This window comes from Pleurodeles waltl, chromosome 2_2 (assembly GCF_031143425.1).
Source record: "Pleurodeles waltl isolate 20211129_DDA chromosome 2_2, aPleWal1.hap1.20221129, whole genome shotgun sequence".
Classification (NCBI taxonomy): Eukaryota; Metazoa; Chordata; class Amphibia; order Caudata; family Salamandridae; genus Pleurodeles; species Pleurodeles waltl.
The window spans coordinates 783434654-783458781 of record NC_090439.1 but is presented as its reverse complement, the minus strand read 5'-3'; the positions used below and the strand labels follow the sequence as shown (position 1 = coordinate 783458781).

General features: G+C 41.4%; 1 protein-coding gene across 2 annotated transcripts in view; it reads left to right on the top strand.

Moving 5' to 3' along the window:
• TPD52 (tumor protein D52) overlaps positions 1-24128 on the top strand; it is a 319482-nt gene that overhangs the window by 6486 nt on the left and 288868 nt on the right. The window contains exon 2 of one of the 2 annotated variants that reach the window (XM_069220401.1): positions 5710-5760. The exons of the other annotated variant lie outside the window; for it this stretch is intronic. Within the exon in view, the coding sequence (XP_069076502.1) occupies positions 5710-5760 (51 nt within the window). The remainder of the gene's footprint in view (positions 1-5709; positions 5761-24128) is intronic. 2 annotated transcript variants of the gene reach the window in all.

The following is a 24128-nucleotide window of genomic DNA, read 5'->3' as shown; positions in this document are numbered from 1 at the left end:
GCAGCTATCAGGAATTGCATGACCTCCACACTCTAATTTTAAACTAATAAAAAACTGAAATAATGAACTTTCCGGCATGCTATGCCCCAGCTACACTGATCACATGTACCCTCCCGCCTCCTCTGATGTCTGTCAGCATCCTCGAAATACAATAAAATTCCAGAAAGAGCCCAGAGCTCTTTAACACATCAAGCACAGCTGCAAGGGACCTTTTAAATACTAGACCTTTTCTTGAACCCCTCCTCGGAAAAAAACACTAAATCTCTGATGAGCTGGTCATGAGTGTGCTGGACCATTGCAGCCGTCTTGTACTGTCCCTTCTGTAGAATTTTATTTCGCTTTTCCATATAAAACCATAAGCTTCATCCCTGAACACACTTCAGCCTGCCTTCCCAAATACACTGCCCACCAAACCCGGCTCATTGTCAGTAAAGGGCTGGGTGCTGTTTAAACTTCTCACTCTTGTAATTTAGGGAGTATGTAGCACATCATCAGTGTCTATCAGAATCTTTCCACATATTTACCAGTATGAGCAGTGTGAGCTGCTAAGATCAATCGCTTATCTTTCCCAAAGCACCATATCACCCCTCCGTCTAGACTTGTCTTTTGAAATAGTTAGACTCTTCCACTGTTTTGCCCAGCCCATCAATCTTTGGTCTGACTGCTCCTTTCCTGCATCGACCTTCATTCTTTAACCTTATTTTCAGTTTCTAGTACAGACACATCTGATCCATACCTTGAGTTGACTCCTATCCCACCCCCCTCAATCCCACTGACCCAGTCAACAGTTGCTTCTCCTTAATTCAGCTAGCCTTTTATTTCTTTGTTAATAAGTCATTTGTAAAATTATGTGTTCTGTAGTGTCAGTGTTTTGTCGCACTAATCAATAGTCGTGTTTACCACTTCTCTTTTAGTGCCCCCAAATAGATGTTCAGTCACTATGGTGATAGTAATGCCACTTTGTACTGCCCTCTGATACCTAAGCAGGAAGAGTGTTTATTTTTTTTTATTTTATTATGCTAGAATGCTTGGTTTATTAACTGGTCTTAGGTTGTAGTGCAATGATATACCTCAATTTGTTGGGTAATTCTTATTTCCACTTTTTAAAGAAAGCTATTTTTGAGTTTTGCAGCGGGTTTTACAGCTTCGAATCTCATTTTAACTGCTAGGATGCTGCAGCTTTGCAAGTAGTTTTATGGTGGTCATGTTTACCTTTCATAGTATTCAAACACGCAGTACTGTCACAATGTATTCTTTGGTGGGAGGGAGCTTGCTAGTCAAACAGTAGACCTTTATAATGGCTGGAGTCAATTTCTGTGTGGAATAAAGGGAGTTGTACTGTATCAACAAGGTGACATTTTACCTGACTTTAGCTGTGGCCTGATAGAACATTTCCATTCTCTTTTCCTATTAGAGGGTTGATCAGACCAGTCCATGATATGCGCGGATACCTACTGTTTCACTTGTTCGATTTTGCCTTAAGATTCTTTCATCTTCCAGCTAATGGCCTCCAATTTACATTTTATGGCGATCAAAGAAGTCTTTTTTTCCCTTTCATCAGTTTAGATTGTGGACTGCTTCAAATGACGTTCACCAGTTTCTTCTTTGCTAGTTCTTACAGTCTTGAAAGGTCAGATCTACGTTTTTCAACTCTTTGTGCAATGGATGGAGAATGAGGTTTGACAAAATAATCCCTGCTGCTTCATGTTCCTCTGTGCCATGGTCCTGGAGTGCAAGGGTAACCTTTCTAAGCCTGAGGCACCATTTTCAGTGGACTACTAGCATTGGGCGACTCCTATTCAATAAGTGCTTAAAAAAAAAAAGACAAACATTTCTTTGTCATGCTTGCATCATATTAAGGTTCCCTCCTTTTTACTACCGTTGAGCTTATTTTACCCCAGTTCTCTAGCTCGTCATGACTACATGCAGACCTGCGAACTTCAAGAAAAATCTTAGGGCCATATGTACGAACACATTTTCCAATTGACACAGTATGGGGAAAAACCCTTTGCTACATCTGGCCCTAAGTGTGAGGAGAGGGTGGACCTTGTAGAGGGCGTGGCCTCGTGCTGAGATGCACTTGAGGCACTTTTGCCCCTACCCCAGCCCCAAATCCCCATCTCTTTAAAACAAACAAAAAAAAAACTTGCTGTTGCCGATGTCCTGGGGTGTTTTCTTACCCACAATGGCAGTTAAAAGCCTCCAGTTTTCACTGCTACTGTGTGATATTGGCTCCTCACTGGGTGACCATGTGATGGGAGCCAATATCATGTGTCACCCTGTAGAACCGTGTGAGTTGGCAGGTCTGTACATGGGTATTGCCAAGCTTCTCTGATAGGGTGAAAGCCACTCCGCCCCTTTCTGCCAGGCTGACGTGTTTATTTTCTATCTAACAACATCCTGCTGCAAGGATCAGAGTTTTACCATTCCAACCCCTCCCATTTCATTAGCTGACCCTCCTTTTATCTCTGTCTCGCAAAGGCATCCTCCTAACTCGTAATCCTCTGCTTCTCTGCTGCCTTCCCGCAGCTAGAGAGCAGCAAATATCTTAGGTGCTGCATGCAGCAGCTGTTTTATTAAATTACATTTGGTCCCTGATGGGCTTCGGGCTAGAGAGCTCAGAAGCCACCAGATAATATCCTGCACTTCAGTCCTAGCTATGTTGCCTGTCATTTCAACCAACTTGCTTTACAAAGATACCCAAATGTTTTTATTTTTGCAACGTCTTCTGCCCTTTACCAGTTAGGCGCATCACTTTTAGTGATTGCGTAGATGTGCCCCTCTCAATTATTTATTTCCAACATTCCGTTTCTGCCAGAGGCACACCTAAGTGTTAATTATGTTTATCGTTTGATATAATGATCTTAAGTAAACTACTTGAAATTAAGGTTGTCTTTTGGTCAACCAACCAGATAGGTAACAGTTTGGCGGGTTTACCGCAAGACCAACGATGTACTTTTTACGACTCTGTTTAAGAAAGAAACAAATGTTTTGCTGTAATTTTACAATTAATTGGGATTCTTAGTTATCCAAAATGTAATGAGATTCATACTTCCCCACTTGAATTACTGCTTGATCATTAGCAAACTAGTCTGTTTTTGTGAACTGAGATTAGAGTACAGTACATGCATAGAGCTGTGCAGTTGGGGCACGTTCTACAAACCAAAGTACAAAACCAATAATAAATGTTTAGATTGCGTAGCAGCAATTTGTCTTTTTTAGCGTCATTTTTTGTAAACAGTAAGATTTGTAAACTTTGATTGCATGTTAACAACAGCCACTCTACAAGTGTTTTAAGCAATTGTCAAAATCAGCCTTCTGAGCAGACATGGAGTAAGAAATTGAGTGACAGGCATTAAAATCTTTTGTGCCACGCTACCAGCATGGATTTTGATAGCTTCAGTAATGGTGTTTCGTGGAAGAGGTATACCGGTATGTAAGAAGTGGGCCGTTTATCGTCTCGTTACTGGGTTCTGGACTTTGAGACATTTTCTCTTGGGTTTGGCAACGCTTTGTCTCAGAACAAGGAGGTTGTGGGTAAACATTTCTAGCTTTATTGTAGTTGTTTTTTTTTTTTAAACTAAATTATCCATATTGTACTCATTGTAATCTTATGTAGATTATATATTAATTTAAAAAATCAAAGGTTACAGGAACATTATAGTTAGATTCTGAATTTACCCGCACAAAACCGTAGAAATTCAGCAGCTACAGACCTGGCCCACCTGGAGGCTTTCTTTGAAAATAAGCATGGGAGCATGTGCTTTTAAATTTATTTTTAATTTTATTTTTTTATTTAAATGTTTGGTGTGAATTTGCCTCAAAGTTGTGGAAAAATGAAATAAAAACTGCTTTTTACCTTGGCATGGCGCCAGGGGAACCCCTGCACCAAGGCTAAGAGTCAAGGTATTTATACCCTGCCATTCAGATCTTTGCACGAGATTGGGAGAATTTGCAAATTATTCACAGATCTAGATAAATTTGGATTTTATATAAAATCTCAAACAATGGAATGGATTTTCTCCAAATAACACAAATCGTGTTTAATAAATTAATAATTAATTAATTTAATTAATAAAACAATCTGGAGCTCTCTGCTACCATCAGTCCCGACCCTCACCTCTTTATTGTACTTCAGAAAATTTGTCAGAAGATATATCCTGACAATTGACTTTTGTATTTGAAGCTCGGGAAATTTGACAAGGCAAATGCAGAATTTAAAAGCATCTTTTTTTTTCTCTTTGCTTTGACTTTCGTGACCCACCAAAAATCGGCGGTAGATCCACCAGTGGGTCGCTACCCACAGTTTGAGAAACTGCGGTGGGGGGTTGTATTTGCAAAGGTAAATTATGTTTTGTACTAGGAGTGCTCAAAGAAATATGCAACAGTCCTGATATTCCAGGAGTAGTTCGTGGTTCATGATTTACTCTTTATTTCTCACCCGCTGTAAAATTCTGCATGTGTAACAGTAGCGTCAGTATGCATTTGCCCATGTGAAATGTTTTTCTCCTTGTAGAGAGACCCCCCTTCACCCTTCTAAGTATGGGGTGCCCCCTCCTTATTTCCAGAATAGAAGCACTTTTCATTCAGCCTTTCACAGGACCGTGTACAATTAACTTCAAAAGATGTGAACGACCATGAACCTATGAGTTGTGCAAGATTGACGAACCTAAAAAAACATCCCCACGGTCCAGGCCCTAGCTTTAGCTGAAAAAAGACCCGTTATTCTGCAACACTTAAAGAATTTTCACTTTTCGAATATAAAATTCCACGAATCCTGGCCCTGTTACATTCGAAAAGTGCTTTCTTGTGCACCTCGCTTAAACATGGGTGGAAAACCCGCTCTTTGACTCGGGTCCTGAGAACGTGAAAAAAACACACAGCCCAGCAGTTGCAAGTCGAAGGGAAAGTCACTAAGAGTAAGTGCATCACGTGATGCTGTAGGCCTGTACAATGGATCAGGTGCAATGTAAGGACATTAGGACCACAGTGATGTTTTGTAACTTTAATTACTGCTCCACATCGGCCTCCCTTCTGAAGTTTGCGTTTCAGCATTCATCAAAACCCTTAATTGAGTGTATTAAGGAAAGGGAGAGAATAAAATACCGGCGTGTTCTATTTGTGTACACCTGTAACCTCTATTTAATACTAAATAAAAAGACATGCTGAGCGAAGAAGAGAAATCAAGCCAACCCAGTCATTTGGTGGTGTTCAAGGCCAAGAACATTTTCTTCAGACAGCTGCTCTCGTCTCCAGGCAGCGTCAGAATGTTCTTTCCGAGGGCGGCCTCCCGTTCGCAAATGTTTATGCACATTTAACTTCCAAAACGGCTAAAACCTCGCGGCGAAGGACTGTCACAATACCGCTTCATGGAACCAATGAGCTGCGTGTTGTTGTTGCACTTGAAAACCATTGATTAAAATACCGCTATTTCTGAATCCATAGATTCACTACCTGTAAATTTGTATCGATCCCATACGAATGGAAGTGTAGCCTCTACTTTTTGTTAATTTTCCTATTACTTCTCTATCCAAAAATTAATATAATAATTTGAAATAAAAAATTGCATACATGTAATTGTGCAGCTTAAGTCCATTGGGTATCAAACCTGGACTGCCTACTGAAAACGCTGCAGGTTGAGTTTTAGGGAGGAGGGATGCTATGCTACCTCATTTTCTTCTTTCTACCTTTATTCTGACGTTTCAGCAGACGGTCCTGACTGGAAAGATGGACATGGTGACATCACACAAGGATTACAAGGTAAGTCTTGTAAGGATCCGGCGCAAGCACGCATTCACAGACTCTCCTGTGGGTCTTTCTAGATTTTTTTTCTCCCTGGGTCTCTGATGTGTCTCAGTTGTGTGCCACATTTAAAGAGAGAGTTTTCATTTGGAGAGTAGTATTTATTTGAATTATTGTTTCCTTTCTTTAAGTTTGTTTTTATCACTCTTAAATATTATGATCCTATCTCATTCACAATGAAAATAAATCCCAAAACACATACCTACCCAGATTGGAATGCATATATCCTATCTATCTATCTATCTATCTATCTATCTATCTATCTATCTATCTATCTATCTATCTATCTATCTATATTCACAAAAAATGAAGGTTGCAGGGACGTTATAGTTGGGCTCCGATTTTACACAAACAAAAAAATAGAAATTCAGCAGTTATAGTTATAAGTAAACTGTTGTTCCGCGAGGTAACTATAACTCGTGCCCTCGCCATGGACGGTTTTCTCATAAATAATTTCACTGCAAATGTTGCAGTGATAGTATCAATGGTGTAATAGAGTATGCCATGAGTGATGTAATAGGTGTGTAAATTAGCAGTCCATGGTGAGGGTGCAAGTTATATTTACCTTAGAGCACGAGTTATAGTTGCTTCAGATAACTATCACTATTTGCTGAATTTCTATGGGTTTGTGTATGTAAAATTTGAACCAAACTATAAAGTCTCTGTATCCTTTGCTTTCTTATGTGAATTTCTAAGGTTTAAAAAATAATAAAATTTTGTAACTCTGGGATCTCCCCACCCATCGAGTATCACTAACCCTACCCCTTTGTAATTTTCTTCAAATAAATACAACTTTCTTGAAAATAAATAAAACTCAGGACTAAGTCCCCGAGTTCTGTATTGGCTGCCTGCAACATTTTCTTTCATGTTGCAGACAGCCAATTAGAGTGCTCGCTCCCTCGAGAGCCTGTCTTTAATGGAAGCAAAAGTCCCAATAATATAAAGGCAAGAATAGTACAAAAGAATGGAACAATCAGTTCATGAAGGTGGAACATAATCTTATTGTAGTTCAGGTGAAGAAAACAAGTTCTTCAAATCATTGTGGTGTGAGCTCAATATATTAAAAGGCAGTAGTGTTGATCTGCTGCACTCTCTGCTGGCAGTTGATGAGAAAGGTAGGGAGAGGCAGACACAAGCATCTTTGCTAATTCTAGCCCTTGAATCGACCAGCGCTAAGACAGCTTGAACTATATATGAGTAGATTTGGTATGCTGAAATTGTCCATTAATCAGTGAAAAGGCTGTAGCACAAAGAAGAGGTTGGATGCAAGCAATACTTACAGAATTTTCTTTACCACACAAACCGGAGGGGGAGTAGTATAAGAACTGGTGAAAAGATGTCCGGTCACTAGACATGAATGTTGAGCCCACCATTGTAGTCTGTATTCTACTAGAAGATTCTGTTCATTCTTTTGTATTGCACACACAAGTCTATCAACTTCAGATTGTAAATGGACAGAGGTCTAGTAGACTTTGAGTGTGGATACAGAGTAAACATAAGATTAATGTCATCGGAACAATAGTAAAATCCAGGTTGAAAAAATCAGCAGGAAGTGAATTTTAAAAATGAAACCTATTCGCACCAAGAGATGTTGAACTCAACCTGCAAGAGACAGTGTTTTCTGATTGAAATGAGGATGTGTACTTTCTGTTATGATCGGAGATACATAATTGCATCCATTGTAACGCTTAATCTTGAATAATGATGTTGTAATCTCTGTAGTGACTACTGAAAAACATTGCAAGGATGAAGGGGACCAAGTCCCTGATACTGGCAACATCCCTGTTGAAAAGCAACTTAAATGACACTTAGTTGATTCATGTTAGAAATGGGGTTTTTGGTTGGCAGTCAGGTTACCCTCTGTCCAAGCAAACGCCCTCACTCTAGTCAGGGTAAGTCACACACTATCCAAGATTATCCTGTGCCCACCCTCTGGTAGCTTGGCACGAGCAGTCAGGCTTAACTTAGAAGGCAATGTGTAAAGTATTTGTGCAATAAATCATACAATACCACCATATAGCACCACAAAAATACACCACACAGTGTTTAGAAAAATATATAATATTTATCAGGATAATTGTAGGTCAAAAAGAATAAAGATGAAATGGAAAATTGTAGAACTATCACAGGGAAGTGATATAAAGGGTCTTAAGTCTTTAGAATGTAATAAAGTGTCTTTCAAGCACAAAGTACCTGGTTTCTGGTGGAAAATCTCCTCAGAGGGCCACAGGTGAAGAGATGCGTGGAAAAAGGGGGGTGTGCGTCGATTTCCTCTCAGCACACACCGACTTGCGTCGTTCTTTTCCACGCGGGGAAGTCGGGCGTCGTTTTCCGGCGCGCAGACACTCTTTTTGTGGATCGCGGGGATTACCAGATGTCCCGGGTCTGTGCGTGGATTCTCCTGCTTGTTTTCCGGCTGCGCGTCGTTCTGCGGGGCTGCGCGTCGAAGTTTCGATCTCACGGTAGGCGTCGCGTCGATTTCTCCTTGGAAGTCGGGCGGCGTTGTCCTTGCGAGGCCGTGCGTCGAAAGTTTGGTCTCACGGCAGGCGTCGCGTCGATTTCTCCTTGGAAGTCGGGCGGCGTTGTCCTTGCGAGGCCGTGCGTCAAAGTTTCGCACTCACGGTAGGCGTCGCGTCGATTTCTCCTGGAAAGTCGGGCGGCTTTGTCCTTGCGAGGTTGTGCGTCGAAGTCTCGATCGTCCCGAGGGCGTCGCGTCGATCAGCGTCGGTGTGCGGCGTTTTTCTCGCCGCGAAACAAGCTGTGCGTCGAAATTTTCGGCGCACGGAGCGTCCAAGTGAAAGGAAGAAGTCTTTTTGGTCCTGAGACTTCAGGGAACAGGAGGCAAGCTCTATCCAAGCCCTTGGAGAGCACTTTCACAGCCAGACAAGAGTTCAGCAAGGCAGCAGGGCAACAGCAAGACAGCAGTCCTTTGTAGAAAGCAGACAGGTGAGTCCTTTGAGCAGCCAGGCAGTTCTTCTTGGCAGGATGTAGTTTCTGGTTCAGGTTTCTTCTCCAGCAAGTGTCTGATGAGGTAGGGCAGAGGCCCTGTTTTATACCCAAATATGCCTTTGAAGTGGGGGAGACTTCAAAGAGTGGCTAAGAAGTGCACCAGGTCCCCTTTCAGTTCAATCCTGTCTGCCAGGGTCCCAGTAGGGGGTGTGGCAGTCCTTTGTGTGAGGGTAGGCCCTCCACCCTCCCAGCCCAGGAAGACCCATTCAAAATGCAGATGTATGCAAGTGAGGCTGAGTACCCTGTGTTTGGGGTGTGTCTGAGTGAATGCACAAGGAGCTGTCAACTAAACCTAGCCAGACGTGGATTGTAAGGCACAGAAGGATTTAAGTGCAAAGAAATGCTCACTTTCTAAAAGTGGCATTTCTAGAATAGTAATATTAAATCCGACTTCACCAGTCAGTAGGATTTTGTATTACCATTCTGGCCATACTAAATATGACCTCCCTGCTCCTTTCAGATCAGCAGCTGCCACTTCAACAGTGTATGAGGGCAGCCCCAATGTTAGCCTATGAAGGGAGCAGGTCTCACAGCAGTGCAAAAACGAATTGAGGGTTTTTTACACTACCAGGACATATAACTACACAGGTACATGTCCTGCCTTTTACCTACACAGCACCCTGCTCTAGGGGATACCCAGGGCACACATTAAGGGTGACTTATATGTAGAAAAAGGGGAGCTCTATGCTTGGCAGGTACTTTTAAATGCCAAGCCGAGGTGGCAGTGAAACTGCCCACACAGGCCTAGCAATGGTAGGCCTGAGACAAGGAAAAGGGGCTACTTAAGTGGGTGGCACAATCCGTGCTGCAGGTCCACTAGTAGCATTTAATCTATAGGCCCTAGGCACCTGGAGTGCACATTACTGGGGACTTATAAGTAGATTAAATAGTTCAATCAGGTATGATCCAAAGTTACCATGTTTACAGAGAGAGAGCATATGCACTTTAGCACTGGTTAGCAGTGGTAAAGTGCGCAGAGTCTAAAAACCAGCAAAAACAGTATCCACAAAGTGGAGGGAGGCAGGCAAAAAGTTAGGGGTGACTACCCTAAGGCTGTCAGGTCTAACATTTCATATAATGATTTATTAGTGCGCTCTTACACCTCAACCAGCTTGTCTCTCCTCCTCCAATTGTCCTTTACTTTTCATTTTAACATTCTCATAACCTCCAGTTCTTATCAATTCAGTGCTGCTCAGCTGTGTGAGATTCCAAGCGTGTGAACAGAATCACACACCGGGTACTACACACCTTCTCCTCTTTACAACAGCACCATTATATACACATTAAATTTTTTCCTTTTTTTTAAAACTACACAAGTGCTACATTGAACAAAAACACTCATCTGAACTTTTTAATAACAACACAATGACAACATGCACATAATACTGACAATGGATAATACATTCATATAGAAATAATTTAATAACCATAACTCCACTCCTTACTTAGTTCATTGCATAGTCTTTAAAGTGAGCTGGCACTGCCACAGATCTTTAACTTCTCCTCACACAATTATTGACACCCCTGCTCATCAGACTTGTTGAGTCTTCCTCTTGATCTGTCTTTCTCCATGTGGTATTGTGCAACTCTATTTAAGTTCCATGCTCTATGATCCTAGTCTTAACTGCATTCCGACACAGTTTATTCACTCTCATGGGTTTACTGAATTTAGATATTGTGACCCCTCCCCCCACAGGAACTCTGATCTTGAACCAGTCACCCACATTTATGCTCACCTTTAACACACTTTCGTTTATCAAACACTTCTTTCATTCTTCCTATTTGTTTCCCCTGATTCTTTTTTTTTTTTTTTCCACTTTGCATCATCTATTTTCATTTTTTCTCCAATATTTTTTAGTTTTGTTCATCCAACTCGAGCACATTGAACAATTAGGCTCCTTAAAAAATTCTAAAAGTCTCAACCCAGTAGTGGAATGTAAGGTGAGCCTGTACACCTTCACTTTGCGACTTACTCCCTCCTACCATGATCTACCACTGGCCCTTGCCAGCTGAATAGTTTCCTTCAAAACCTTAATAAACCGCTCAATAATTCAACAGCATCCTGGATGATCTAAAGCAGATTTTGTATGAACTATTTCCTTGTCATTAAGAAATCTTATCATATCATTTGAAATAACTGGAACCCATTACCAAATGATGTCTAAGGATCTGTATAATCACACGTGGCTCAATTGACATTACTATAGCAACTTCAAGCCATCTTGAATACAAGTCAGTACAACTTATCAAATAATAAGCATTTGAGAGCTGAATAGGACCCACAGTATCTAAGGATATCTTCTACCTAGGACCAGAGGGTAACTTCCTGATAATAATCAGTTGCGTTCTACACTTGTAAATATTATCTCTCCCCAAGCAATCAGTGCACTCTTCTCCTCCATCATATCAACAACTGGCCACCAAAAATCAGCACAAATCCTTAACTTGGTCTTAGAAATTCCTAGGTAACTCTCATAGGCCAATGAAAGGAATCAACTTATCCTCCCTAAGAGAAGCTCCCCTCTTACAGCTATTTCCTCTCACCTCCCAGCACCTCCTCAATAACTGGGAACATTCATGTGCTGTAGACCATCCAGAAGACACCAAACTCATTACTTGCTGCAAGACCACATCCTTCTCCAATTCCTTTATACTCACATCTTCTAGAATAACTCAATCTGTCACTTCAAACACCTTAATTTCCTCCTCATGTGACTCGCCTCCAAACTTATCTACATCATCTTCATTGTGCTCAGAATCCACACTCAAGCAATTTACACAATCAACTAGGATGTTCTTAGCCCCAGTAATGTGAACCACTTAATAATCAAACTCTTGCAGGGCAGTAGCCCACTTATATATTCTACTGGAAATGACATCAATTCTCTTTGACATGAAGACGTCCCTCACAAGTTTATGGTCAGTCTTGGTCATAAAACTCGAACCCCACAAAACTTTCCTACACTTCCCTACAGCCTAGAAAACTCCCAGCGCCTCCTTCTCTATGACCAAATATTTCATTTGAGCACCTCTTAAACTCCTTGAAATAAGTAGGATAGTCCTCTCTTGACCATCAGTCTCTTGAACAAGAACAACTTCTATGCCCTTCGAACAGGCATCAGTTAACGTCTCTTGACCCGGCTCAAAACTTGATAGACCAGGAGCATCTCACAAATCTGCCTTCACTGCCATGAACTCTTCATGTTCACTCCTCCATAAAAATTCCACTCCCTTTTACAATAACGTTTACATACTTTCACTCTTCTCAGCAAAATTAGCTACAAATTTTCTGTAGTATTCAGCCACGTCCAGGAATTTTACCAACTCATTCTTCTTAGTTGGAGAAGGCATATTACTAATTTCAGTCACTAAATTCTTTTTTTGGCCAAATACCATCAGCAGAAATTTGATGACGCAAATACTCAATGCTGGCTACATTGAATTTGCACTTTTCCAACTTCAGTGTAAGTCCACTTGAAACAAGACTCTCAAGAACCTTGTACTATCGATCATCATGCACCTTGCTCAACCGTCAAAGCACCAACATGTCACCCTGGTAAATATTAACTCCTGAAATTCCTTTTAACACATCCTTCTTCATCCGACAAGGCTGAAATCAGTTCAAATAGAAACTTAACATATTTGAATGTACCACATAGAGTGATGAATTATGTAAATTCCTGTGATTTAAATAAAATTTTATTGTTTTCAATTAAAAACTTAAAGCAGTGGTTGCCAGGATACATTACAAAAAATGAAAAAATGCGTTACGACAGTACATAGTAAAAAGATTAATAAATGACAAGCAAGTAAATACATATAATAAATAGGTTACCAATGACAATCAAGAACAGTAGGGGTGCCAAGACAAGCACATATAACAGCTTAAAGATGACAAGCAAGTACATTCTGAGTTCAAAACATATTTAATCATATCATTAGTCCACTACAGCTTCTAACTAGTAAATAACAACTACTAACTCCCCCCTCCTACAGTTACTCATTGCCAAGCTGTCATACGTAGTGCACCACAGTGGTTAACATCTTCAAATTTCACCACGGTGGTTCCAAATGCCTTCTAAGATGATCCATGCAAGGTCAGTTATTACCACCCTCCTGAAAAATCATGGAGCTGTTCAACATGCCTTGTCATAATTTGTGGCTAACAAACAATTCACAAGGTGTTCCCTTGCTCTAGCCCTTTCAGTCGTCCCCTGCCCTCTTTTCAGGTCTCAAAATAACACAGCACTATCAAGCCCATTTAACCAGTTCTTCGCATTGACTTCCAATGCATTATCAATGCTCGTTTTGCCAGAATCAATGCTACGGCAATAAATCTGGTAGTGGTTTTCCTCTTTTTGGAGTGAGGGTATCCCCAAAGTAAGCAGGCCAAGGGTGCCCAATGGATCGCTTGTAAAGTTATCTCATTAACACAGTTCGTTATCACTTCCCAGTACTCCGCCAAGGATGGGCATGACCATACCATATGAAACATTTATGTCCCTAACTCCCCGCATCTTGGACATATCGCAGCAGCAGTCGCATAAAACCTATTGATCTTGCTAGGCCTAAGGTAAGCTCTGTGCAGAATATAAAAATTAATTAATTTGAACCTGGCATTACGAGAAACAGGTACATGTGCAAAGATCCTATCCCAGTCCAAATTAGTAATCTGAAGCTCTAGATCAGTTACCCATTTCTCTTTCAGATCAGTGAGGGAAATAGGAACACCTGCACGAATAGCATGATACAGACACGTGACCGCTTCTACATGACCCAACGCTGTACAGAGCAGCTGACATACTTGATGTGTTAAGGTTCAGCACCTCAATTGCCCCAGTGATTTCTAATCATGGCAAACTCTGCCCTGTGCAACAGGAATTGACCTCTCTCTTGTTATACCGAATTCTTTAGCAGAGTCTTCAAACGAGCAATAATCCATCCCGGTCCAAATCCCCTACACGGTTAACCCCATAATCGGCCCATCTCTCTATTCTTTATCTCCCCCCCCACCCCCCCTATGCGTGCCACTCTTTTCAGCCACTTTAGTGGCAAATCAGGCAAATAAGGTAGCTTAACATGAGTCCGCTTTAGACAACTTTTCCAGCACTGTTGTATTACTAGGAGCTCCTGAGAGACCGCAGGTTAACATTGCCAGGGAACCAAGAGGATCCACAACAAGCCCCGAAAGTCAGGGGGCAAGCCAATGATACCCTCTTTTTCTGGATTAATTCTGCAGTAAACCCACTTGTTTAATCATTGCAGTTGGGATGCTAAGTAATAAGACTCTAGATCAAGCGCCACCAGTCCTCCCTCCGCCACAAGGCGCTGCTATTTTGTTAGCGCCACCCTATGCCTACCTGTACCCCAGATCAGCCTATGCCAACCTGTCACCCAGCTGTCCCGGAACAGCTGATGCGGGAACCGCAGCGTGGCGAAGAAATTAAGCAATTTTGGGAGTACCACCATCTTAGCTACCACAAATTTGCCACCCGCGGGTAATGGCAATGTCGAACAAAACTTTATACTAGTTCAGAGAGCTCTGATGGCTGCCCTAACATTACCATCTAGTAGATCCTGCTAGTGAATGTATATTTTAACACCTAATATTTAAGACATTTAGGGCTCCAGGCGAGTCTGCACAGGTTCAGAGGATGGGCGGCATCTCCACAGAGTGGGACAATTGGGATTTCTGCTTATTAATATGCAGGCCCGAGACTGCACCAAAGCATTCCAATATGTCTGTTGCTCCCTGTAAGTCCACAGTAACATCCCGGAGAAGAAATAGCATGTCGTTAGCATATAATGCTGCATAATGGGATTGCCCACGGATCGCCAACCCACTGTAAAAACATCCCGTGCAAGCACAACCAGCCAGGAGCTCCATTGCGATGGCGAATAATAAAGGGGCGACTGGACACCATTGCTTAGTTTTGCGCCCCACCTCATAAGGTTCAGGTACAGTTCTTCCAGTGCAAACCTGCTCAGTGGGACCCGTGTGGAGAAGCCTGATCCAGTTAATGAACCCAGGACCCAACCCCATCTGAGCTATTACTTGATACAAGAATTCCAAACTCAGACTACCAAAACCCTTCACAATGTCAATTGCCATGGCAGCAGCCAACCTCTTATCCAAAAATCATCATTCAGGAGTGAGACGAGTCTCTGGATATTAAGCGCTGTATTACACCCAGGAATAAAATCAGCTTGATCTTTATGAATCAAAGAGGGCATATGGGGCAGCGATCACAAGAATTCAACTAAGAATTGTATAGTCCACATTGAGCATGGACAAAGGCCGGTAAGCACTGACATCTGTGGGAAGGAAACCATGTTCCAGGAGAGGAATGACTAGAGCCTCCCTTGTAGACACTTGTAGATGACCTGACTTCAGAGCTGCTGAGAAAAGTTCTAGGAGGTTAGGTGCCAAGCTGTCCCTTCGTGCAGCAAAGAACTCCACAGGTAGGTCGTCTGCCCCAGGAACCTTACTACACGCCATGTTTTAAATGGCAGCTCTACCTTCTTGTATAGTAATATCTTCCCCCAAATTGTCTGCATGTTCCTGTAAAGCACCCACATGAATCCAGGGACAGAAAATCCTCAATATCCTGCGGTTGTGGCCTGAGGCATAGAGGGATGTATAGAACTCTTGAAATCTAGTGTTGATAGCGGCTTGGCTATATAAAGGTTCTGTGTCAGAGGGTAGCTCCAAGGTCAAAGAACCCCTTATGTATGGATTAATAAGCCATGTTAAAAGGGAACCTATTTTATCATGGTCTGCATGAGCACGTGTCAGATATTCCCTGTAATCAAAGCAGTGGAGTTTCTCTGCTTGAGCTGTCAGTAATTCCTTTGCACGAAGCAACAGATACGTAAGAGCAGGGTTACCCAGTCTACGTTGTTCAAGATTCCAAGGCACCTTTTCTTGAGCCTGTACCTCACCTACCAGTGTTCTACTCACCCCAACCACTTCTGCAATACAGCGGCCCCTGATCACTGGCTTAAAAGCATCCCACTCAATCAGAGGGAATGTAGGAGTGCCTGCATTGTCATTAAAATAAGCACTTATGGACTCTCCAAAATTATTTTTAAAGACTTGGTTATCCAGTGCCTCCACTCACAGTCTCCATACAGGAATGCAAAGTCACTTGCATTCCCAATTTAGAGAGATTAACACCTGGTCATGATCTGAAACAGTTCAGCACAAATATTCTATTCCATGGACTGCGCCATGAACAGTCTGGGTGCATAAAAAGGTGTGATACCAAACATGAAGTTCATGTAAACCTCAATAAAATGAGAAGTCTCATACAACAGGGTGAGGCAGTCTCCAAGAGCCTACTAGTTCCCACTGCTGTTGCCATGCAGAGAAAATGTGAGCCGTCTGGTCACTGGGGAATCTCCCTGGGGCGGATGTGAAGAATCTAGTACACAGTTAAAAACACTTACCAATAATGTGGTCTAGTCAGGCAAGGTGCCAAGGCCCCAGATAAATCAGTAAGAACCCCCCCAAACCCCTCCCCGATCTGCATTTGGAGCATAGACTCCAACAATAGCAGGGTCATGTCCTGCCAACCTCCCAGAGATGACCACTTACCTACCTTCCGGACCTACAAGTTCAGTTGTTTTCTGAAATGGTACTCCTGGTCTTACCCAAAGCAAAACTCCTCTTGCAAAAGCCAAATAAATTGTGGCATACATCTGGCCCGCCACCTCTTGTAGAGAGCCAATCCTTCAGATCTAGTAAGATGGGTTTACTCAAACCAAGGTATTTCTTTTAGATGATCTCATCTGATGTGCCTGGGGTAATCTCAGGCAGCAGATGACTCTCTACAACAACACATCGTTTTAACTCTCTTAAATCAATAAATTGTATCACCCCCCCAGCTTTCTTCACCATGACTACCAGTGATAACCACTCCGATCCTTCAACTTTCTCAATTATACCAGCTTTCTCCAACCTTCCCAATTCACAGGCCATCTCATCTTTCACCTGTAAAGGAACACCCCTCACACTGTATAAGTCTTGGGCATAGAATTACGTTTGACTTTTATAAAGTGAGCATTATTTTTCAAACCTCCTAACTCTTTGTTAAGCACATTAGGAGACAACTCTTCATAGTTAACACTGTAATATTTTGTCTTTACCTCTTCCGGTTTTACTTTTAAAACATTTTCAGTCGAATCATTCATATGAGCCATGCTAGTTTCAACTTCTTTCACAGTCTCTCTCAATCTGACCGCTGGAGATTTGTTAGGATCAAGGTACACTCTCAAGTCCCTTTTGCTAAATCCAACTAATGAACGAGTCACCTCTCAATGATATGTATACCTTTCCTGATGTAAATATCCCTTCATACTTAGTCTCACCCATGAACTAGCCTAGAGATTTAATCGGTTTACCTCTATAACCCTGGGTTTTATATCTGGTTTCGAAAGTTTTACCTTTAATGAGGGTCAATTTTGGTCCTGAGTCGAATAACATCTTAACCTTCGCACCCTCTACCCTTTCACGTTTGTCTCCCACTTGCAAAATGATTATACCAAATCAGCCTCCTGCTCATACTCTATCTCCCTTACTGTCGCCATTTGCCTTGCAATTCTTCGCAAAGTGACCTTTCTTAGTGTACTTCCTACAAATAGTTTTCCAAGAAGGGCATTCCTTACTATTAGCCAATTGAGAAGTACTGTTACAGCGGAAGCAACAAAATAGCTTCTTAAACTCCCTTGGCTTATCCATTTAGCTAAATTCTTTAGGACTATCTTTTCTTTGTGTTTTAGTCTGTGCTCTTCTAATTCTGCCACCTTCATCCTTCGCCTGTAGCACAGATTTTTTTTTTTGTTAGGGTGTCAACATACGCAGGAGATTTTTCAAGTGTTTTAGCAGTTGTCGATACTTCATTGAGGGGGAGATAGACATAAGAACTCTCTAGCTTTATCAATAACCCATCCCAGCATAAACTGGTCTCTTTGACGTTCTTCACATAAAACGTGAAAATTACACTTTGGGGGCAATTTACGTAATGCGGTTATATACTCCTCAACAGATGTGCCTGGTTTCTGCACGTCTCCCAAAATGATAATGTTTTAACAGTGTACTAATCTTTAGAAAATAGTGCAAATTAAGCGTTTTTATACATATTTCTAATTAATTTAAATCAGACGCCTCGCTATCAGACAAGTTTGGAAGTTGCTCATATACTTCTTGACCTTCTGGGCTTAGGCAAGAGAGAAGTTTTTCTTTCAGCTCTCGAAGATGTGCTGCAAACTCTGACTGAATGATTAAACACCTGCTTCCATTTTGACCAGTGAAGAACTAGTTCCCCAAAGGAATAAAGAAAAAATGGAGGAGGACATACGTTTTGCATACATATAAATATGTCTTGATAGACTTGTATACATTAAAAAAATAAATAAAGAGCCACACACCAACACAAATTTTACTTCGGTATACAACGAATACCTGATATCCAACATGTAGGGAAGAAAATTGTGCGTTCACTTGCCAGGGTTGTAAGAGATGCTTAGCAACTAGAATGCATATGCATTGATGCTCCTAGTAATCACTGTAGAGCCAGGCACAAGCACTGACAGTACGTGGAATCGCGCGAGAGTTGTTATGCAACTAGGATACATGCGCGTAGACGCTCCCTCTCTTTTTCTGTGTAAAACAGGAAGCGTGATCACTCAGGAAGTCGAAATTAGACTCCAAATATTAAAGTGCACAAAGTAAGTAATAAAAATATATCAGTCCCTATATAGGTAGATATGCCAGTTTAATTAATGTGTCGGAGTACTTCAGCACAGTTTGCAAACAGGTGGCAATTGCTAGTTGAAGAGTGAAACTCCACACAGCGCACACACAGGTGAAGATAGTTTTATCCAGGTGTGAAAATGACGCACTTGTCAATTTAAAAAAAAAAAACACTGAACTGTTTCAGATCGAAACTCCAAGAAAGCATGCAAGGTCACCTCCGCTTGTCACCAGTGTTGAAAAGTAATGTCAGTGGTACTTTTAGTTGATTAATATAATGATTTATTGGTGTGCTCTCTTACACCTCATCCAGCTTCTCTCTCCTTCTCTGACCATCTTTTTCTTTTTGTTTCAACATTCTCAGAACCTCCAGTTCTTATAAATCCAATGCTACCAGGTTGTGTAAGATTCCTCAAGCGTGCATGGAATCACACTCTGGATACCACAATCCCCTCCTTATCCACGGCACCTAGATTGGTTAGAGCTGCTGAATTAATTCTGTATGATAGTGGATTGCCTGTTTGTGTGAAGTCCAGAGCATTACATTCTTGTAGTTGTCAACTACCTCATAGTGACGGAGATCTTACAAATGTATAAAGAATAAGAACATTTTAAAGAAATGAAAACATTATAATGCTGGGCACTTCAGCATTTGGGTAACAAATCAACAACTGCAGTACTTAAGCATTTTCTCCTTTGAAAAAAACTATATATTTTTACTTAACTGGGAAAAGCTTTTAGACTCCCCCTTAACCTAGGCTGAGTGCTAAACACAACTGTGCTTTTTACATTCACAAAGTCAATGAATAATGTGCGATACGTGTTTCTTTACAGCAGCTGTTTAGAAATCTGCCTTTTCGGTTTACAAATATAAATTAACACAACCCAAAGTTAAATCTTTCACAGAAGCAAAATCCATAATCTCGACCTGATGGTGGGAAACGGGTTTGGACCAGCCTTTAGGTGATGCCAGGTCCTGTAGCACAATGCCTTCTCTTCTGTTGCTGATCTTGTTCAGAGGGCATGCTAAAGGTTTGTCTATTACAAACAAAAATGTTGCCTTCTACTGCTGGAGCTATGCAGCCAAAATACGATCGACTGAGAAGTTGTTTTTAAAGAATTAGAATAGGATCACATATAGCGCACTTCAAATTCTACAATTTGATCTAAATGATTAAGCATTTGTTTTTAATGTATTAATTGTAAGTTTACTATCTAACAACAAAGAGAACGCAGCCCTTGGGTCAGTATATTCATAAGCAGAAACACTAGATCGTTCCTTATTTATTTAATAATATGAAATTATAATAAGAACTTGGCAAACCACAGTAAAAAATGAATGGTACACTGTATAGTCTTTCCACTAAGATGATAATCAACAGAAAGCAGTGAGGTTCCAACTACCTAGCAAACACTAAATCACAGCATTGTGCTTGAGAAAAACATCTCATAATTGTATTCCCTAAGTCTCGTTTTACCTATTTTGCCCATAAGTTCTCTAAAACTATCTTATATTTCTACCCTTGTTTATTAATCAACCTTTATTAGTTTAAGCTGTGGATAATACTGCATACACTCTAATAGGACTGTTAAAACAGAACTTGTAATTCGCCACAACCTTTATTGTTATGCAATGTTTGTTATGTTGCATTAGCTGTAGAGCACACCTACACCTAAAGGGATTAATTGCGCACCCAGCCTATCAGCAAGAAATCAGAGCAGCACAGATTAACTCGGCGACAACAAGGCCTTTAGCTTTTTACAAAGGTTATTTTCTTGTGAATGGGCCAGAGATGGTTGAAGTGAGAGCCAGGCAGCACCTCCAAACATATACTATTTATTGTTTCAATGTTATGCGAAATTGGGGTCTCCCAGCACCACAGCAATTCATCTTGCCCTATAAAAAGTCGGGGGGGAGGGTAGTACTATATGCAACTTTCCATTTCGCTACAGTAATCCAGTGAACACACAGTGGGCATTGCCCGGTTGGTCAGTCACTGACAATTGTTTACATGTGGAAAAAAAACCTATAGATGTGTGCCAACAGATCAGTGAGTACGGGCAGTGGGTAAGATGGTGGGACAAGGTTTCAGCAGGGGCGGTGCCTCTATAGGGGTTTTGAGGGTTGCCCCTATATCTGTTGCCCACATACTAAGTGTCAATTTTGAAATACATTATTTTTAAATTTAATTATCTGCCTGCTATACCTCTTTGCTCTTTTTTTCCAGCACGGGTGCCCTTCTGGGAGTGCAGGGGCAGGGCTTAATGACTGAAGGCAGAGCTGGGATACCACTGAGCATTGACTTGAAGTGCGCATGTTGGGTTGGACAACTGGCTTAGTGTTCAGCCCGACACGTGCACTTAGAGGCCTGCCCCCGTACCTGCACAACTGTAGTGAGCCCAGGGGAGCATAGCCACAGGCCCCTGGTCTTCTAAGAAGTGTCGGATTTGCCTTCTCCAGTCAATCCTGGCGCTGCTCTCATGCTGTTGAGGAACAGCAAGGGAGCAGCGTTTATGATGGGCTCAGAGCAAGAGGAGGAGATGCAAGTAGGTTTCTCCAGTCTTGGCATTCATGAAGCCGCGCAGAGGTGGGAGGTTGACAGGCAATAACCAATCACTGTACTGGCTCTTTTTTTTTTTTTTCAAGCTATGCAGTGATTGGCCATTTCCATCTGTCCCTTGCTCTCTTCCCTTTGTGTCCAGCGACAGTAACGCATTGAGCACAAGGGAGTGAAACAGACGAGTTGTGAGTTTCCTGCTGCAGCCTTGCACATTTAAGGGAGCACGTGCATGTGGGCTGGGAGTTACGTTTTTTTGTTTCTTTCAGGCTTTCTGCTTTCATCCAGCTCCTGACAGTCAGCAGCCACAAGCAAGGTACCAGCGCTGTGGGGGGTTCACACTCTGGATACGAAAATTAAAGACCGAGAATTAAACTACATACTAATAATTTCTATAACCTCAATCAATATTTTTGTGATACTGAAATACATTATTTAAATGATTTTTTTTATTTTTTTATAATCAAACCATCTTTTTTAGTCAACATGCCAGTAGGGCGACATTGCACTGAAGAGCTTGTTTAACTGGTAATCTAGGATCGGCTTGTGGTAGTTAGACGTGCTCCTGGAACAATTGAGAATGGCGCACTATCCAGAGTAACTGCGGGCGAAGTGCTCCGTGATGAACAATTTGTCTGTGTGTATGTTACTTCTTGGAAGCAGAGTCTTTGGATAATGGCCTCCTGATTAACTTTGGTGGTGTTGTTGTTTTTTTTGTTTTTTTTATATATATTTTTTTTATAATGTATGCACAGCGTATTGCAGTCCAGCACTGGGCCTCAGCATACATGTCAATATCTGATTAAGGTGGGAGACTCAAAGTTATTTAAGCCTAAAACTGCTTTATTATCGCTCTCTGACCTAACATTGCCCCCACATCAGTGGCGGTGAGGAGGAAAATCAAATTTTCCCCAGATCACCCTCCTCTGATTCCAAATGTCAGCATGTATGTCTGTGTAGTTATTCCGGAAAGAAAACAAAGCATATACCTTAAAATTAAAGCTGGTCTTCTCACTGCTCAGACTCTGAGCAGGCCGGTTTCATGTTTTTTCATGCTCAGACTGGGTATACCATTATGCAAAGCGTATGATTTCACATCTTTCTTCACTGTTCCTCCTGGTAGAATTGGAGCGGGGACTCCTCCTCCATTGTTTACAGTGTTGGTTCTAGCTTCCACTTTCCCTGGTATTCATTCATTTAATATTTGCATCAAGCAGCATTGGATGTTAATCTATTAATGCACACACTTATTTTCCAACATGAATCATGATGTCTGCTGGTCCTGGGCAATTAAACTGCGATAAAGATGGCAGTATTTATTTTTTAGCGTTTCATTGCCCTCTATGACCAGGCCTCGTGATTTAATAAGGATAGAAGTGTGTGCGCCATTAACGTCCAAAGCTTCCAGATGCAAAAATAAAATACCGGGGAAAGTGACAGCTACAGACCAGCACTGAAAGTAATGCTTCCCGAAGTGATGCTTCCTGTCGGCAAAGCTCAGGCTCCGAGTCTTGTGTTCCGCGCTTCATGAGTTTAACATTGAGCATGAACGCTGGCCTGGTGGGCATTAGCCAGGAAATGTTTGTTGTCTCTATTGGTTATTGTTTTCTGTTTAGTGTGTGTAGCAGGGATATCTGCAAATGTCTTTTGTGTAAGTATATTTTTAGAATGTCTTGCCGCAGTTATGAACTTGTGCCTTCATCTAGATTCCATTTCATGGCTCGGTTCTGTCCAGTGTATTTCTGTGGTCTGCTGAGAAGGTATCAGCACGACTGTTTGATCCCTTGAGATGAAAAACGTAGTCTAATCCCATAGATCACTATAGATTCCATTTTTAGAAGCATCATGGGAAGGTTTCCTTCTGGAAGCAGCAGGAACGCTAATGGACTGCGAACACACTTTCACTTAAGGCTGTTAGTGAGATAGTAGTTGCCCTGACTAGATTGGAGATTAACCCTCCGATTAAAACTGTGTTTCCAAGGAATAATCATTGTTTTTTTTGTGTGTGTGTGTGTGTGTGTGTTTTTTTTTTTTTTCATCGTTTTAAGTTTTCAGTACAGAATCCCTCTGTTTACCCCGTCAGGTGTGATTCACAGAAATAACTATCTTTATCATTGTGATTTTTTTTTTTGCGGAGCATCGACATGCTGGATGCTATCTAAATGTTTCTTTTCTCCCGCAGTCACTATTTGTGAATGGATTGCATTGTCTGTTATTGAATGCTGTTCTAAAAATGTGTAGTAGAAAGGTCCGGACAGCTTATGTTTCAGAATTTTGCAACACATTGTCTATTACTTTTTCAATAATATTTAGATTTTTCCAAACCCACCACAGTGCTTTGAGGCAACTATTTAAGCGTTTTTTTTTTTCTTTTCAATCTGGTTTTCAATAATTTCCAAATTTGGTCTAAGTGCAAAGGTTTGTGCTCAGTGTGTCAGGGCTATTGAGAAGTGTGATGAATGACAAAGCAGTATATCATAGTCATGGTCGATGCAGCAGGTGCTGTAGTTATGTCATAGGTTGTTTCTGTTGTGTATGACCTGTGAGGCGGATGAAATCTACAAGATGGGGAAAAAAGGACAAAATCGAACCGATGAAATAGAGATCAGTGGTGTGACCTGCGCTGCACTGAGACATCAAGTAGAGCTGAGGATGAACTAATAATCAGCTTTTTTCTGATTAACTTGTGAGGAACTTCGCCAGTCCCCAGTGGATACTGCAGCAAAAACCTCAACAAATACTGCCAGCGCCTCCAGTAGGATACAAAAAACATAGGTGGGAGTATATAGAACATATGTACTTCTAAGAACAGCCAAAGGAGGGAAGCATTGTTCAATATATTTTGTTGTATTAGACTTCTTGCATTCTCAAATTTGCTTTAAAATACACCATTTATCACTCGTTTTTCAAAATTTTCTTAGAGGAAAATCCCCTGAGCCCCCATTACACTCATCCACAACTTTCGCGCCCCACCACTTTCAGATCTCACCAGCCGCCACTGGGTT